The sequence below is a fragment of the Halichoeres trimaculatus genome, unplaced genomic scaffold (genome assembly GCF_033239565.1).
Source record: "Halichoeres trimaculatus isolate MK-OKI-2021-1 unplaced genomic scaffold, fHalTri1.1 fHalTri1_scaffold_3, whole genome shotgun sequence".
NCBI lineage: Eukaryota > Metazoa > Chordata > Actinopteri > Labriformes > Labridae > Halichoeres > Halichoeres trimaculatus.
This window is the reverse complement of record NW_027437181.1, coordinates 26300920-26318830: the sequence shown is the minus strand read 5'-3', so window position 1 is coordinate 26318830 and position 17911 is coordinate 26300920. Positions and strand designations below refer to the sequence as shown.

At 40.5% G+C, this 17911-nt stretch overlaps 1 protein-coding gene across 2 annotated transcripts in view; it reads right to left on the bottom strand.

Moving 5' to 3' along the window:
* Positions 1-17911, bottom strand: part of kif26ba (kinesin family member 26Ba) — a 122405-nt gene that overhangs the window by 74544 nt on the left and 29950 nt on the right. For both annotated transcript variants that reach the window (XM_074666177.1, XM_074666176.1), the window contains exon 3: positions 8321-9025. In XM_074666177.1, the coding sequence (XP_074522278.1) occupies positions 8321-9025 (705 nt within the window). The remainder of the gene's footprint in view (positions 1-8320; positions 9026-17911) is intronic.

Sequence of the window (17911 nt, the reverse complement as noted above, 5' to 3'; positions counted from 1 at the left end):
GAAAACTGACAAGAACAGCCCAATGTGTGGAAATTTTTATTAAAACCTATTTGAAAAACATCACATGCACATGTTTAACACCTCCATCTCAGAGTGTACCTGTCAGTGAGGGGCTTTGAGGGATGTGATATCAGATTTCCTCAGAAAGATTGAATAAAAAAAGAACACCCACTCACTTATTTTATCACTCTCCCCCCTCCCCCCTCCACACTACAGCACTTATCCTCACTCGTCTGTCTGCGCTCTTCGAAACAGGTAAAAGCTGGATCATTCATCTTCATTACAGCACAAACGCTACTTCCCCAGCACTCACCTCCCTCATCCGTCTCTCTGTACATTTGTTTTATTCTTCATTTCTTTTCAGACCACATGCTGAAGGCAGGACACAGAATTTGTGGCTGAAGTTTCAGGGTTGTGTGTGTGTGTGTGTGTGTGTGGAGGAGAGAAAGATAAATGGTGTGTTTGTGTGTCCATGCATGTGTGTGGTCCTCTCTGGTTGGGTCAGGGGAATAGACACAATCTTTACAACAATCTAAATGCTCTCTGCAGCAGAGTGGGGACAGAGAGAGGGACAGAGAGAGGGGAAACCCAGACAGAGGCAATCACACAAAAAAGAGAAAATAGAAAGAAGTATGGGGGATTTTTTTTAAAAAAGGGAAAAAGACAATGAGTGACTCAAAAAACTGCATGGAAAATCTACAACATGCCAAGAAAATGAGAGAGGAAGAGCAAGGGGGAGATAGAGAAGGATGAGATTAAATACCTGTTCCTTTTAGACCAACGTATACTCAACTTGAAGTTTAATCAGATGCAGTTTAACAGTAACAGAGGTCAGTTCTTCATTGTTCATAGTGTAGACCCAAAGACATGTCTGGAGGACGTCCTTTCCATGTCATTTTTGGACGCCTAATTTTGGTCTTCTAAAGATGCAGACTGTTACTCCAGACACCTTTTTCCAACATCTACTGAACATCTATTTACAATGTCCACAGCACTTCTGTATAAGAGCTACCCACTGCACAAAAAGACGTTTACAATCTTTGTCCATGCTGGGTGTAAGCGCCATTTAACGATGAGTATTTTATTTTGTAATATTCAGAATACATTATTTGCTGAAGTACTGTAAGAAGCATATTTTGTTTGTTTGTTTGGAATATGTTTTTTTTTTACTCTTTCTTATCTGATGTGTGTTTTGCTCTTTGGTGGCTCAAGAAATAAAATGTATTGTAATGAAGTTTTGTGCTGTTGTTCAATAAATGAGTCCAGCGAGCTTCATGGTTGTTTACGGTATGCACTGAAACCATATGCCGACTCAATGAGTGTAACATTCTTGTCGTCACTCAAGAGTGTTTATAATAAAAAATAAGTTTAGAAAAGCTTCAGAAAAAAAACAAGACATCAGATAGCCAGTTACAGCGCCAATGTCTTTATGAACTAAGCTACTGCCACTACTGCTGTCACTGCAGCTATTTTAGGGATTGTTGTTGTTTTCATACTATTTCAAGTTTCTGTACGTCACTGTAGTCAAATTCCAGAAGGTGGCATACTGTTCTGGTTCATTTTCCTATAGCTTCATCTGATTTTCTCAGCAGCAGATGGTAAGTGTAAATATATACAAAGGCGCAAAACATTTCCAATTCAAACCCAGTACTGAGCCAAGAAAACCAGTACAGGATAGAAAAGTCACTATTTTAGAATGAAAAACAGGAGAAGTAAACAAACAAAATATTAATTCTATTCACAACCAATGTGTAAAATCAGACGTCCTGTCAACGTCTGTTTGCATAGTTGGGAGGGACTGTGGACGTCATAGATAGATGTTCAGTAGACCTTGGAATAAAGACCTCTTGAGTAAAAGACCAAAAGTAGATGTCCAAAATTGGCATTGAAAGGACGTCCTTTCAACGTCCCTTTGAGAAGTGGGCTCACTCACTCCTGGTTAGATGTCCACTTGACGTCCAAAAAGCCAACGTTCAAATGTTTAATTGCACATTGACGTCCAAGTGGGGTCATGGTTCGACGTCCAAATAGTGTAATTTATTTGGATGTTGTGTAGACGTCCAAAATAGGTCTTCGTTGTGATTTAGACGCAATCTGCACATCCATCTGATGTCTACTGTTTAGTGAGGAGGCATGAAAACAACAAGTAAGGAGGTAACATTTGAGCCGTAATAACAATGCCGTAATAATAGTTTCCTTTGCAATACTGATGGAACGAGACACAGAGAAGAGGACTTGTTTTTTGACACCGATCACTCTCCTGCTCTTAATACAAGTAACTTTTCTCTTGTTCCATTGGCAGATTTTTTTACTGGTTACGAGCGATTCAGACCTCATTTTTGTCCTTAAATAACTTTAAACAAGACATTTTTCTGGATTGGTCATGTGAATTTGGCTCATATTGAGTCTAAAAAGGAATTTTCTACTGAAAATAAGACAAAAACACTTGATAAGATTTCCGTTTTTGCAGTGCGGTTGCTCAAGTTATTCATGAGCGTGGCAAGACAATCATGTTTGATTACTGCTGGTGAAATGGGAGACATAAATATAGACAAATATGACTCTGAGTACGAGCTTTTACTGCTTACCTAAAGCTCCAGTAGCTTTAGAGCTCCCTGTAGACACCATGAAAGTCACCCTCCTCACATATCTACATGCTACTTTGCATGTTGCTATTGTGCCATCCACAAGTAAAGCCAGTGACACGCTACAAGACACGCTAACTGGGACAAGTTAGCTCAGCAGGGCGTTGCAGCAACAACTGTAGAGCGTAACGTGGGTTTGATGTTGAAAATGAAGGATCATAACACATTTTTGTTTATATACCTGCAAAATATAAAAAGTCTGAGCTGGTAGGAAAGAGTTTGTCAGAAACTGGTGCTACAACTGATGTATCATGTTTAAGCAGCTAGAATCAGTTAGCTTAACGACCATCATAACACTAGCTGGTTGTCCTGGTTGTACTGTGTGTCACAATAATTTGCAAACCTGTGTTTGTTTTTATTATCTCACACTCAAACAGTATCACTGTAAACCATTAGGGCTAATCCAGCGGTTGTTGAAATCAATGCACACACATGCACACACACACTCTGAGGCACACACACCACGCTGTATAAACCTGTTTTCAATTAGCTGCTTGAAGGACAGAGGGAGGGCAGAAAGGCAGCGTTAGATTTGTCTTCTCATGCCAGAACAAGTGAAAGATTGAGAGAGGGAGACCTCATGATGGCAAATGTGACTCAGTTCATTGTGCTTTAAAGGATAGATGTGTTTCTGTGTTAGTTTCCTTAAAGAAACATACATCAGCTGATGCTGCCTCACATGACAAATTATTTTAAAGCCGAGTTCAAGCTCAGCAGCTTCCTGCCAGACTGATTTACTGACATTTCTTTATCCTTCCACAGTCTTTTATGAATTTTTTAAAGTAGATTGGTAACTACACCTAGGACTCTTTGTGCACGAAACGTTTTAATCCCTTTCATAGATTTCCAATAAGGAACATTTTGGGTTAGGCTTGGTTTAGTTTGGTTTGTTTCATCTTGATCAAAAATCTGAGTTACCGAGGGTTTTAATATCAATTTTTTGTGGAAAAAATATCTGATTCTAGCTCTGCGATGGATCAAACATGCTTCTTAGGAGAAATGCTGGGTATTAACCACTCGTTCTTGCTCTGTCTGAAGCTGGGTTATCCATTGTACCAGACTTCCTGTGGGACCTGGGAGAGAAATCCCAATAAATATTAAATATGGAGGTTGTCACCTCTTAGACTGCTGAACCAGCGAGATTTTAATGTCAGCAACAGTAGCAGACACGTCGCCTCTGCTCTCTGTCTACCACTGCATCCTTTCTTCATTTATTTTATGGAGCTTCATACAGCTACCCTCTCTAGATGACTTTAATGTCGATCCTAATCATTAAAGTAATTGAATCACTTATCAGAATTTGTTTTGGCAGCTTTTTGAGATATAAAACAGTAAAATTCAGAATATTCTTTTATTCTTTTTAGGCGTTTCAACCAGAACCCTCACTTCCCCTGCAGCTGCAGCGATGTTTGTTTTCCCTTTTACTTTGATGAACATGTTGGAAGAAGTTTATGTTTTGGGCCTGTGTTTGATCATTTTACCACTGAAGGAACTTCTGAAAGTCCCAATTATATTAGAACTGAGTTTGTTTTAATGTTTTGTGCTGTGTAGAAAGAGCTTTTCTCTACAAAAAGACCGAAATGAGCTGCAGAGGCTGTTGGTACTGGATGTTGATGTCACGGGACCAAAATCCTGATTTAATAAGTTGTTAATAAAATGATGGATGCAGTCCCTCTCTTTTTCCTTTGTTTCATCTCTTCTATACATCTTTCAGTTTTCTTTTCATTCCCACTTCTCTCCCCATCTCTGCTCAGCTCCTCCCCCTTCTCTCTCTCCTCTCTCAGGGGTGAGTCTAAACTGTGGTGATTTATTATCCTGCTCTGTTTCTCCTTTCCTGCTGAAACACCATTACTGTCAAAGTCACAGAGCATAAACACTCAGGCTCACTTCACACCAACTACCACAGCTGAAAAGATGCAGAAAATACAGACCATGTGTTTGTTCCGTCTAGGCAACATCACTGCAGTTCATCTTTATGTGACTGCCTCAATTAGTCTGTAAAAACTCTTCAGCTGGTTCAGCACGCTGCTGCATGAAAACTGTGAAGAATTAGGAAAAGAAATCGTTCCTCCTGAAGAACTCGCCAGATTTTCACCTAAAATGAAAATCTTCATGGTCATGCACAACCACCTCTTAAAAAGCTACCCTATTAGCCCTCTAGACCTTTTCTCCTCCTAATGTAAGACCTTTTTATGCTGCTTTTGGTCTTCAATAGTAGTATGGGAGGTAGAGCCCTTTATAATCCAGCCTTTTCTCCTTTGGAACCATCTGCAAGTCAAGGTCTCGGGCACTTTACTTTTAACTTTACTTTTAAGAGTAAGCTCTGAGCTTCTTCAGGGTAAAGCTTATTGGTACTGACTGAGTCCATAGCAAGGGTGCGCTCTGCAGTATTGTTCAAGATCACGCTAAAAGTGAGCTTTGAGTATAGCAGACGTAAGCCCCCGTTTCCACCAAGCAGTTTGGTTTGGATCACTACAGTTTGGTATAGGTTGGATCAGTTCAGCCTGTCTGCGTTTCTACAGCTAACTATACCCTCTCGTGGTAGGCGTCGTGTAAGCCAGATGCCAATAGCTGTGTCAATTACACAATGGCTTCCACCATAGCAGTGTACCCTGTACCCCTGCTAATAAATCCAACAAAGAAAAAACACGACAACAAAGAGCAACGACTGGAGACACCCAGCAATTCTCCTTCTCTGTGATTGCCACAAAGCTCTTTGTTACAAAGCTCAATCAAGCTTTGTTTCAGGAGAAATACAGCCGCTGTCGCAGAGTAAGTGACAATTCTTTCGACCAATTAACAGTCCTAAGTGTTACAAGCTCCACCTTCTGGGATTGGATTGGTTTAGTCAGGCACCCCATCGAAAGCGTCCTAAAAAGCAGGACTGTTCATCTCGGTTATTTGGGGATCTGTCCTGGGATTAGTCAGAGGAAACACCATAAAATATGTGCCGTACCGGGACAAACTGAACCAAACTGCTTGATGACAACAGGGCTTTGCACACAAACATACACATACTTTGTTTTGACAAAGACATTAGCCACGGTTACATGAGGAGTTTTTCGTCTTTCCGATTGGAATCTTTCTGAACGACTTTTCCAAAAACAATAGTATACATGGAAAGTAATATTCCAATCTCTGGTCTACATGTGCCACTATAATCAAACAGAATAGTCAATGAAGCATGCACAGAAAAATGTATACATCACGTGATTTATCAACGTTGCTTCTTACGTCATATCTGAGCATGCACAGAAAGAACGCACCCTGACAACTTTCCGTTTGAATGGATACATGAAACCTCAATCAGTTTGGGGAAAGGAATATTCCACTCCTGTGAAACCAATTAATTGTCCATTCAAATTGGCACTTTTCTTTCGGAATGAGGTGTATACAAAAGTTAAATTCTTCCCGTTTGAGCAAATAAACCGAATGCAAGCAGAATATTTGGGTCCATGTATATGTGGCTATTGTTCACACAAACACGTTTGTGTAAATAAAAATGTTGTACAAGGAGAGATGTAGTGAACAATAATAACTACAAATTTTTTAAATCATTTTCATGAGATAACTTAAAAAAAACATTTTAGTAAAAATAACTGTAGTTCTAATTTAATGTTACAGGATAATCCATGCTCTTTGCCTACTTCATTACAGACCAAAATAACACAGTGAGACAATACAGAGGTTGTACACACCTACAATTCTCTACCTTTGTATCTGAGTTAAGTCATGGTCTGAATATAAATTACAGATGGATCGAGGAACAGAAAGACAGAGAAGGATGATGATTATGAAGCAGACCCAGCGTGAGGAAAGCAGGAGAAATAACAGGCAAAAAGGAATGGAGAAGGCATAAGAAATGAGAAGAGAGTGTGTGTTAGAGTGTGGACCTACAGTGTGTGTGTACGTGAGAGAAAGCGGGAGTGAACAAGAGTGCAAGAGTGAAGGGGTACTGGGGGTATGTGACATAGAGTCCCCAGAGTCCTAATTATCAGTGTATGAATTATTACATCTGTAGAACATGCTCATACACACATGTTAACATACACACTCACACACTCACACACCTCTGGATCTCCCCGGCAGTTGCAACTCCCTCCACACACCTCTAGTCCACATATGACCTGAGGCGATTCTGGCTGCTGCCACCTTCCTCTCCTGTCTGCTCCCTTTCTCTGCTTGTCTCCAGCTAAAGCCTCTTCTATTATCTCTGTTTCAGTTTCAGACACTGTAACGCTGAGTGCTGCATCCAAAAACACTTCATATCCTGGCTTGAGCCATAATTTGATTTTTTATTGATAACTAAATTGATTTCAAGACTCCTCAATTGATTATCCTGGATTTTTCTGAGCTCATTTAGCGTGACACAGTTTGGAAAGATAAATGTCTTTATCTTCTGTCTTCATTTTCTCCGGATGACCTTTGGGAGTTAAAAACTAATTTTAGAATAACATTTTTTCCTTTTTCAATCACCAAAAAGGATTTGCCTAATCTTCTAATTTTCATTCTGCCCAATCGATTGCAGAATTTCAATTATGATATCCTCTTGAGATGCGGAGCTTCCAGTTTCAACAGTGTGTTGTGATTAATCATATTTTAATAGCTTAAACTCCATCATCATGTATGTCAGGACCATTTTAAAATACATATTAAGGATACAAATCAATATTTCCTTGTACTTAAATCTGATTGAATGATTTCAATTCAATGCACTTTGTGATTTTGAATTACAGATTCATTATTTAAAATTAATGCTGCATTTTTGTCGGCAACCATGACTCAGAGCAGGGGTGGCCAACCTGCTGCTCACCAGCCGCATGTGGCTCTTTGTCTTTAGGTGTGTGGCTCTTTGAGCCATTCATAAAAATAAATAGACAGTTATGAGTAGTGGTGTGCTGATAAATCTATATTGATGCCAATGTTGGGTTCACTATTGATCAATATTGATACTTAAGTTTCAGTTTCTCTTCTCTAGTATGAATTCAAACACAGTAACAAACACAATAAATCTCGCTTTGAAAATTGTTTTTATTTTATGTCATTTCGTTTATGTGTGAGATGAAGTGTGTTTGTAAGACCACGTGTGTGATGTGGCTCTCTGTGGTACCACAGTAATTTTTGTGGCTCTTGGTCTCTGACTAGTTGGCCACCCCTGACTTAGAGGTAGGAGACAGCTTTAAAATGCTTTTTCTGGGAATTCCAGAAATCATTTTAGTTTTTTTTTTTTAAGAAAAAAACTATAAAATTAAAGCATATGACTGGGCACAACATGCCAACCTAAGCACATCCTGGTACCCCAGAATACCACAACCTCATGGTCTGCAGTCGAACTGGCTTTTGTGATGCTAACATCAGTCTATTATCAAGCTTTACCTGCATCAGCTCAAAGGGGTAGCTCAAACTCAACTCAGACAGAAACATGCCAGTGGTTAGATAGCAAAGGAGTGTTAAGAGTTAGAGAGGACACCTCTAAACTGAAGAAAAAAATGGTGCATCTTTTGTCCTTATCTGTGAATTTTAAGATGTATTAACAACAGCCTACTTCAAGTGGGCATTATTGTAAAAGTGAAGGACTGCATCTCAGTGGAGATAATCTTATTCTCTCCACTCTGTATGTGACAACACACACACACACACACACACACACACACACAGCTCCAAGTGTGTCTTACCTGGTAGGGGTAAAGTGTGACTCCTCCGTTAGTTCTGTTCAGGTGTTGATGGGCCTGCAGAGCAGCTGAACTCAGTACGGCTCCACTCCCGTTATTACTGCTGCTTCCACCATTACTGCTGGGACTGTTAACTCCACTCGCTGGCTGCTGTTGGGTGCTAGCTTTCCCTGAACTGGGCGACCCATTCCTCCTGTCCACAGCCCCTCCAAGACCCAGAGAGCTGGGCTTGGACCCCAATCTGTGTCCTGGGCCTTGAGGTTGAGGGTTTACGAGAGCACAGCTCGATGTTTGCCCGGCTGACGAACTCCCATGAGAAGAGTTGGATGATCCGTGGCTTGGACTTGGTGTTGGAGTCTGGCTTGGGCTTGGGGAAGGTGACTGGGAAGACGAGTGGGGAGGAAGAGAAACAGCAGCAGCCGAAGTGGAGGATGAAGGAAGAAAAGGAGGAGGCCACTCCCGAGATCCAGGTGCTCCAGAAGCCCCAACTGCTCCTTGAGATCCGTACCGTCCAATAAGGGATGTAGGGGAAGAGGTGGGAGACAAATCCCACTGGTCCAGAGTGAGGACCATGCGCACAGCTTCCTGTTTGAGCTGAGTGAGGTGAGTGGCACAGACATCGCAGCGGCTGTCACGTTCGTTCCACGCACGCCGAGAGCTGTTGGGCACCTGAAGCTTGTCGTGGAGCAGTAGAGAGAAGGAGGGATCCTGGCAGGACAGGAAGAGAAACAGAGAAAAAAATGAGAAACAAGATAATCACAAAGAAAAAGAAACTATTCACTCTGAGAATGCTACCAAACAAAAGAGAAGAGGAGAGAAAAATGGGAGATGTGCTGAAAGACTCATGGCTTTAAATATTAATAGGAAACCAAAGTTACACCGCCTTGTGGACTGAGGGAGAGCAAAAGACACACACACAACCACACACAAACTCAATCACACCATATCCTCAGGGTCTAAAGGGTAAGAGTGACATGGAAGCTGGTGGCATATAGGGTCCCCTGCCACAAAATGAACAGATGACCTTCTCCTCTCTTGTCTTCTTTCTTCTCTGTGTTTTTCTCAGCTTACATTTAGCTACAGTGCAGGCTGACATTCTGCTCGATAAGTGCATGATGTGACTTTGCACCTTTGTGAAGCGCCTCTGTGTTACAATGATGAAATTACAATAGATGAAAGAACAGCCATGTCTCCTTCATACTAGAGGTTAATTGCTTGGCAATCAATTTATTTCACAAAGTGAGCACTTAATTAATTTCCCCATCAACATGAGATTTAAGGTATTTAATGAAGAAAGAATGGCTCAGTAAAGATGATGTGAACTGTGTCTTGTCTATTTATAGCTAGGGATGGGTATAGAAAACCAGTTCCTGTAAAGAATCGATAAGAAATCCATCGACATTGATTGCCTTTATGTTTAATGATTCCTTTATTAATTCTTTACATTATACAGGAACTGCCAGGCCTTATGTTGACTGGTCTGCCGCAGCTATCTTAGCTTAGCAAATAGATATAAGTTTCCCGACTCAGATTCAGGAATTTCCACTTAGTGTTTAACTATAGACGGTACAAAACATGGACAAAGTCTCACCCCTTTGTTTCTGAAACAGAAAATGAAGCAAATGTGGAATCGCGGCCATATTGGAAGTGGCAAGGGCTTCGAGTACAGCTATAAGGTGCCTTTCAGTCACTTGACCTGACCTGTGCCTCTGATTGGGCGAGCTCGGGATCTAAATATCCTCTGAACTGCCAAGTTAGGAAACAATTCACCCCCTGTACAGTGTGTGCCGATAGTAAACTTAGCAATTCAGTCAGGAGATGTTTTTTGAACCAGGCTGTAAATACATCAATTTCTGCTTCAAAAACTGCTTTTTTTTGGCTTGATGAGTATGACACCCCGTTCTTCCAGAGCCAGCCTCAAGCAGACACTCAGGAAACAGCAGATTTTAGCACTTCCGCATTGTCTCATATTCTTAGACCGGAGGTTGCTGTTTGGGTTTAACTGAAGAACTGAACACACAAAGACATGAACATTACTCTCTCACAGGCGTTTCCTATTCAATTCATTCAACATGGTATAAATCTCCTGATTTACCAAAAACGATATAAACAAAAAAGCGCTAGCTTAATGCTAACATAAATGGGTAATTGCATCTCTTTTGCAATAGAATTTCAACTTCTATCAAAAAACATATCACAGTTGTTCCCTGTAAACAATACTGGGAACTTCAACTGTCAAAATACTAACAGGAAAGATAAAAGAAAAGTTATGTGCAGGCTCATGGCTGGCTTTATAACTATGTCAAGGTTTCAAACAACTCAAAGCATTGCTATAACCACTTCAAGACACCAGATGGCCTACTTCAGTCAATAACATTTCACAAACAGTATACCAACGTCACATGATGTGTGATTTTTACTTATTTTCATTCATTTACATCCAGAGATATCCAGATCAAGTGACCAATTTCATATTTATCTATTTATAAACACAAATAAATGATGACACAGAAAACCTGCAAAGCTACTTTTAGTACAAGGGAATCGATAAAGAATCATATCGATAAGCAGAATCAATAAGGGCATTGGTATCAATAATATCAATACCCATCCCTATTTATAGCTAAAGAGAGTTTAAGATGCAAACATGCAACAAGTAACAAAAACACATGCCCTGATATTTTCAGAATTTGTGTTTTTGCAGCTCTCTTTTGACTTCCCTGCTAATTCTCACTATGTCTCTTTTCACACTCACACTACACTCCAGAAAATTTTCCAACACTGTTTGGGTGGGCTGCATGTGTTAGCACAAACTGTGGAATCTGTTCACCCAACCTTTGCAAGTTTCCTGTCACCAACTCCCACCTGCAGGCCTCCGTAGCATGAACAACACACAATGGTGCAGGACAGTCACAGCAAAGTCAGCCCAGAGGCAGAGACCAGAAATTCTGCAGCTCAAGTGAAGACGATACAGATGAAAGAGGGGAGGGATGTGAGAATGACTCATCCAGTGCTGCTTGAGTGGTCCTCCTGAACCAACTCAGCGTCTCCTTCCATTTTCATTTCTGTTTCAAGATATTTAGATATTTGTCAATTAATTTCTACTGTTGACCATATCTACATGAATACGAGCGCTAAGGCAGTAACGTGCTCTGCATTTATGTGTGTGCGTGTGTGTGTTATTAACTAATTGGAGCCACTTGCACGAGCAAAGCCAAGATAAATCCCCTCTCATGTCTCTGTGGTCTACATATCAAAGTTAACATGCAAAGCACACACACACACACACACACACACACACACACACACACACACACACACACACACACACACACACACACACACACACACACACACGCACACACACACACACAGATCAGAAGCAGATCTGTGTCTAAAACTCATTTACATGATGGGAAATTGTGTTTGAATTTCCTCCACAACACTTCAACACTATCTGACAAAAGATCATTTCACAGAAGCAGCTTTGAGTCCAGCTTCACTCAAAACCCCCCGAGACTGATGATGGGACCAATACGACCAAGAGTGTGTTGTGTAGGCGTATTATGTGTGTTATCAGTGAGTGTGTGTCTGCTTTGAAGCTCTGTACTTCAACCAAACATCTGTGGTAGGTGCTGCCCACTCACTTGATAACAGTAATTACCTTCCTGTTTTCAGCCAGCAACACCTCCTCTGTAACACTGGATCCATGTTTGTATGTGTGGAGGAACCTCTTCTACACAACTCATAGTTAAACACACATGGTCTGGTAAGTACGGTCACGTGTGGAGTTGGTTTTATGTTTTTTTTTTTTTTTTCAAAAGTAAAGACCTCATTTTAACATAACTACTCAGAAATTAAAATACAATGGGGAAAATAAGTTTTGAACACATCAACTTTTTTCTCATTACATTTATTTCCGAAGCTGCAATTCAAACAAAATTTCTACCAGACATTGGTATTAACTCAAATAACCCACACATGAAAAGAAATCACAACGTTCAGTCCATAAATAATGATTATGTGGAATTAAGTACAATAACACAGGAAAAAGGTATTGAGCACACCATAGAAAGGCTGTATACTTTGGCAAGGAAATGCACCATATCACCTGAAATCTGTCAGTAATTATTACTTGAACTTCCAATCAGTGCAAACCAACATCAGCTGGGCTAGAGCAAATTGATGGTCCTATAAAAAAAGGTAGTTTTTTCACCAAGCAGTTAAATACAACACACCTCATGTTGGGTAAAGGCAAAGAGCTCTCTGAAGACATTCGCAACCTGATTGTTGCTCAGCATCAGAATGGAACTGGTTACAGACTTATATCAAAACACCTGAATATTCCAGTCAGCACCGTTGGGGCCATTATTCACAAGTGGAAGAGGCACCACCTTACCATCAACAGGCCACGCATAGGAGCTCCTTGCAAGGTTTCTGACCAGGGAGTCAGAAAAACAGTCAGAAGAGTACTCAATGAGCCAAGGACCACTCTGAAAGAGCTCCAGGAAGACTTGGAGGCAGTAGGTACAATTGTTACGGAGAAAACAAAAGGCAATGCACTCCACCGCCATAGCCTCTATGGACGCTCAGCCTGCAAGACTCCATTCCTCAAGAAAAGGTATGCTGAAGCTCATTTAAAGTTTGCTAGACAGCATCTTGACAAGCCTGTAGAATACTGGGAGAATGTTGTCTGGTCAGATGAGACCAAAATTGAACTTTTCAGCTGTCATACGACATACCATGTTTGGAGGAGAAATGGCACTACACATCACCCAAAATACACGACACCAACAGTGAAGTTTGGAGGTGGAAGCATCATGGCATGGGGTTGTTTCTCATCTCATGGTTTTGGCAAACTTCATATAATTGAGGGATCAATAAATGGAGCCATGTATGGGTAAATCCTTGATATGAATCTGCTGCCATCCACCAGGATGACGAAGATGAGACGTGGCTGGACCTTCCAGCAGGACAACGATCCAAAGCACACGGCAAAGTTGAAATTTTGTTTGAATTGCATCTCTGGAAATAAATGTGATGAGCAATATAGTTGACGCGTTCAATACTTATTTTCCTTACTGTATAAGGTAATTTACTCTATAGACAACATGAAATCTATTCTCCAGTATAGCAGCTCTTGGGCCTTCTGCATCTAAAAAACAAGGATATTATATCTGCTTTGGTTTATATCTGAATAATTTAACAACATAAAGAAAGTATCATAGTTTCAACACTACCTGATGGCGTCATTTTCTTTGGCAAGTTCATAAAATACAAAATACTGTTCAGTACATTATTAATCAGAGTGATAGAAGAGCGCTCTTTGTCTGGTGAGGCTTAATCAATACACGAGTAATGGAGATGCATCATTTGTGTGTGTGTGTCTGTCTGTGTGTGTGTGTGTGTCTCCAATCAATAGACACTTGATTGACACAGGTTGTCTCTCAGCAGATTTAGGCCATCAGATATTTACACTGAGAGAGAGATGATGGATAGATCAGAGGGTGAAAGAGAGAAAAAGAGGGGGTTGTTGGTCAATAATCAGAGACTGGGGGAGGGGGAAATCAGATATGTAGAAACATATATTTTACATAATTTACAAATAGTTTGTTACTGAAATAAAGAAAAAATAGCTTGGTCAAGTTTGTCCAAAAGTTTATGATAGTATGGAAATGGAGTTGTTCACACAATCCAAAATTCCCATCATCATAGTGGTCAAGGTTTTTGGTTTGGTTCAGTGTACACTGTTGTTGTTTTTAACATCCCAGAATACCATATATCCCAATAATCCACCGTTAACCGTTTTCTTTTTTATGTGATGTATAGTTGTGTAAAACCTAAAAGAATGAGGCAGTTTACCATTTAAAACATCATTAAAGCTGGGTGAGATATTGCTAGTTTCAACCAACTCATCAGTAAGAAACGTCTCTATTGGCTGTCCCAGAAGTTGCTAAAAGCTGCTAAATGAGGTCATCGCCTAATTCACATAATAAGCCATTTGCTTGTAAATGACATGGACGATGTAGGCGAAAGGAATGACATGGGAAATACTGAAAGCAGGTAAAACAAAAACTCTCTAATATGTTAAAGACTTCAGATTTCTTCTGTGAATTTTTCAACCCTTCTCCTTTATCCAGGCTTGGAACCTGCAGAAGTGACCCAAATGAGACACGCACTTGCTCTATTCACTCCATCCCTAATAGAGTATGAGACAAGCTATGGGTTAAGTGTATTAGGGACATTTCAAAACAAATAATTGCCCAGTTGTGAATGCATGCCTTTAAGTTTGTTCTACTGGTACGCCAATCATGGCTACAGTTAGCACAAGTCATATAGTTTCATGCTAGTTAATTCAGATGTTGCCTGTACTTTGTCTCTGTTTTCTTGACATAAACAAAACAAAACTGTGGCACAGTGCAAGATGTTATTTGTTATCTGTGATTGTTCACATCCAGGAAGTACAGCATCATTAGCTTTACAGTGGTAAACCCTGACAGGAGCTATAGGCCTGGCAAGACACATGTGGCTGTGCTTTAGCTTCGATACATTACATAACCAGCCTTTCAGACCAACTATTGTAAAAATATACATATGTCTCTAAACCAATTTCTAATTTCTGTGCTGACAAAGTTGAACAGGAACATTTATCGTAGGTGTAGCTGTATGTGTGAAACCAGGTAGCCAAATTTTTCACCCTGAGTTGCACCTTATAGTGTCTAAAAATCTTAGAGGCTGAAAGATATAACTGTCAAGATGTCTGCACTGCCATTTATTTTCCTGCAGCCCTGAAATAAATGCTAAAAGCGTTGTCATAGTAAAAATTTTTGTTGCTTTGTCTGATGTCATTTTGCACATATTACACTGTGCATGTGCGTGTGAGCATGTCCAGCTTCTCGAGACTAATAACCCACCCCCATTTGTCCAACAGAGGAAACTTCACTCTGTGTGTGTAGGTGAGCAGTTGGCCTCTTTGGTGGTCCATGCACTCACAGTGGAATAAGAGCCTGTTCACATGAAAAATAGAGTGAATGAAACACTTTCTGTCACACAAATGGGCCTCTATCAATAACCAGGCTGTTACCTTTCCTCAATCAATACTGCGCCTGTGTGTGTGTGTGTGTGTGTGTGTGTGTGTGTGTGTGTGTGTGTGTGTGTGTGTGTGTGTGTGTGTCTTAATGGGTGTGCAAATGTGTCCACACAAAGCAACTTTTCATCTAATAGGAAAATGCAACCTCTCAGAGTAAAAGCTGCCTTCTAGACTGTGTCAACAAACCACAAGACCACAAGATACACTCACCCCCCCCCCCCCCCCCCCCCCACACACACACACACACACACACACACACACACACACACACACACACACACACACACACACACACACACCTTTAGACACAAACATGGCAAAAGCTCAACCCTTGTCAAGTATCTGAGCAGCATGTGTGAGTGTGTATTTATGGATAAAGACTACCTTATTGCTCAGGCTAACTAAGTAGCATAACTAATAGAACAAGATTTTTCAACATATAGGTACTGTACACACACCCCACCCCACCCCACCCCACACACACACACACACACACACACACACACACACACACACACACACACACACACACACACACACACACACACACACACTCCTTGCTTTGTAAAACAGGCTCCTAGTGTCTATCCCTCTCTACTTTACACACGCTCACACACACACACAGCTTGCCTGCAGATTGACAAGCATGCAGGGAGAACGCTGAGGTTGGGCAGATTTTAAATGAAGTTGACTAGTCGTGCATTTACTCAAATTTTCATCCCATGTTCAATAATCCTGCTTAGCTGCAAGGTTATGACAGATTTTCTGCTGCTTGGAATAAAAATTTGTCGTATCCAGAAAATGTGCAACGCCATGGCAACTACATTTTGCCTCAAAACCATGGGAGTGTGAGAGGTAATGTAGCATCAAACTACAAAATGACAGGGCAGGGGATGAGCGCGGCAAACCAATTCACACCAGTGCAGACTTACAATGCAAACAGGTGTGTTTGTGTGTGAGGGTTTGTCTTGGGTTTAGATCAAGTGGAAACCTCAGTGTGTTTTTAAAAAAAGCCAATGTTGAAGTGTGGAAAGCTTTCCACTTCAGGCCAACCACAGAAACCCATCAGAGCCCAATTCCCCATGTTTATTTTTAAGCCAAAGTGAAAGATGTTTACAGCCATAAAAAAACTGTACTGAGGTCGTGTTTTTCTCAACTTATCTATCGTATTATATTGTGAATTAGACCTTTACATACATTTTGTTCTTTCTTCTAGTGTATGATTTAGCTTGTATGTCAAAGCTCTTTGTAACCCAATGGTGAAAGTGTAGAGTGTGCAAACAACGCAGGTATGAAGACTCTCAATTTTTTCATCGATAGCTTCATCAAAAAATGCCTTGGATGGATAAAAATAAACCACCCAGAGGGGATAGTCGAGAAATCCTCTGATCAATACCAAAAAGAAGTTTTTGCTTTTCCTGTGTAGAAAGAAATAGAAGAGTCAGAAATCCAAAAGTCTAAAACCTTGTGGAAAAGTTACTTTTAATCTCTTTGCTTCTCTCAGCTCTTATCTCTTTTTCACACACACTCCACACAAACAGGCAAACACACATAGCAGATGGTTGACCAGAAGAGCAGTAACATGAAGACAGGGTTTGGTCCTTGAGATGAGAAACTTTTTGTTTGAAATTAACCAAGATTTGGTGAGCAGCCAAACTGCCTGATTAAAAAAAAAGATAAAAGAAATATCAAGTGTTTTAAAGACGAGAGAGTTAGTTGGCATGAATGTACCTGCACTGGTTTATTTCAAGGTATTAAAACATACTGTTTAATCACAGATGTAGTCTCTGTGATCGCACGTATCAGTTTCTGAAGAGGCATCGTGAAACCAAAAAATGGTGTTCACCACATTAGAGCCTTGCTTTTGATCAGGTCAGAAACAGGCACAGGATTAGTGCTGATGAGTGATTTCAGCCGTCTGGCAAACAAACCACTCACCTGACAGTCTTCTGAGCCGCGTCTCTAATTATGCCCACTTAAGCATAACTCATAGCCTGGATATAATCAGGCTGAGTGAGCTATAGAAAATTCAGTTTTCAAGCCACTGTTGCTTGATTAACGCTCAACCAAACCAAAGGTGAGGGGGGTCGAGGTAACATCAGGGTCAACTACAACCAATTATGAGCAGCAGAGATCAATTTTTAGAAAGCTCCACCTACCAACCAATCAATGTGCTTGATCATGGAGCTGTGTGAGCCGACCGTGACGGGGAGGAAGGGAGACCAGCAGGACATTTTAATGGTAAGACTTCAGCCAGGCATTGCAAGACCCCTCAGCATTCTCATTTTCATTTACACTGGCAGGTGAATTCACTGTAAGGCTGGTATAAATTTGCAAATGAAATTCATCAATGAAAGGTAGTAGCTGTAATTTCCTGACATCATTCATCAACAGAGTCTACAGAGACAAACAAAGATTTCAGATGAGCTAATATTTGTGCTGATTTTTTTTAAGTTGTTAAATTATTGTGATACTCTCTTTACCACTCTGTGTGGAATGTTGGG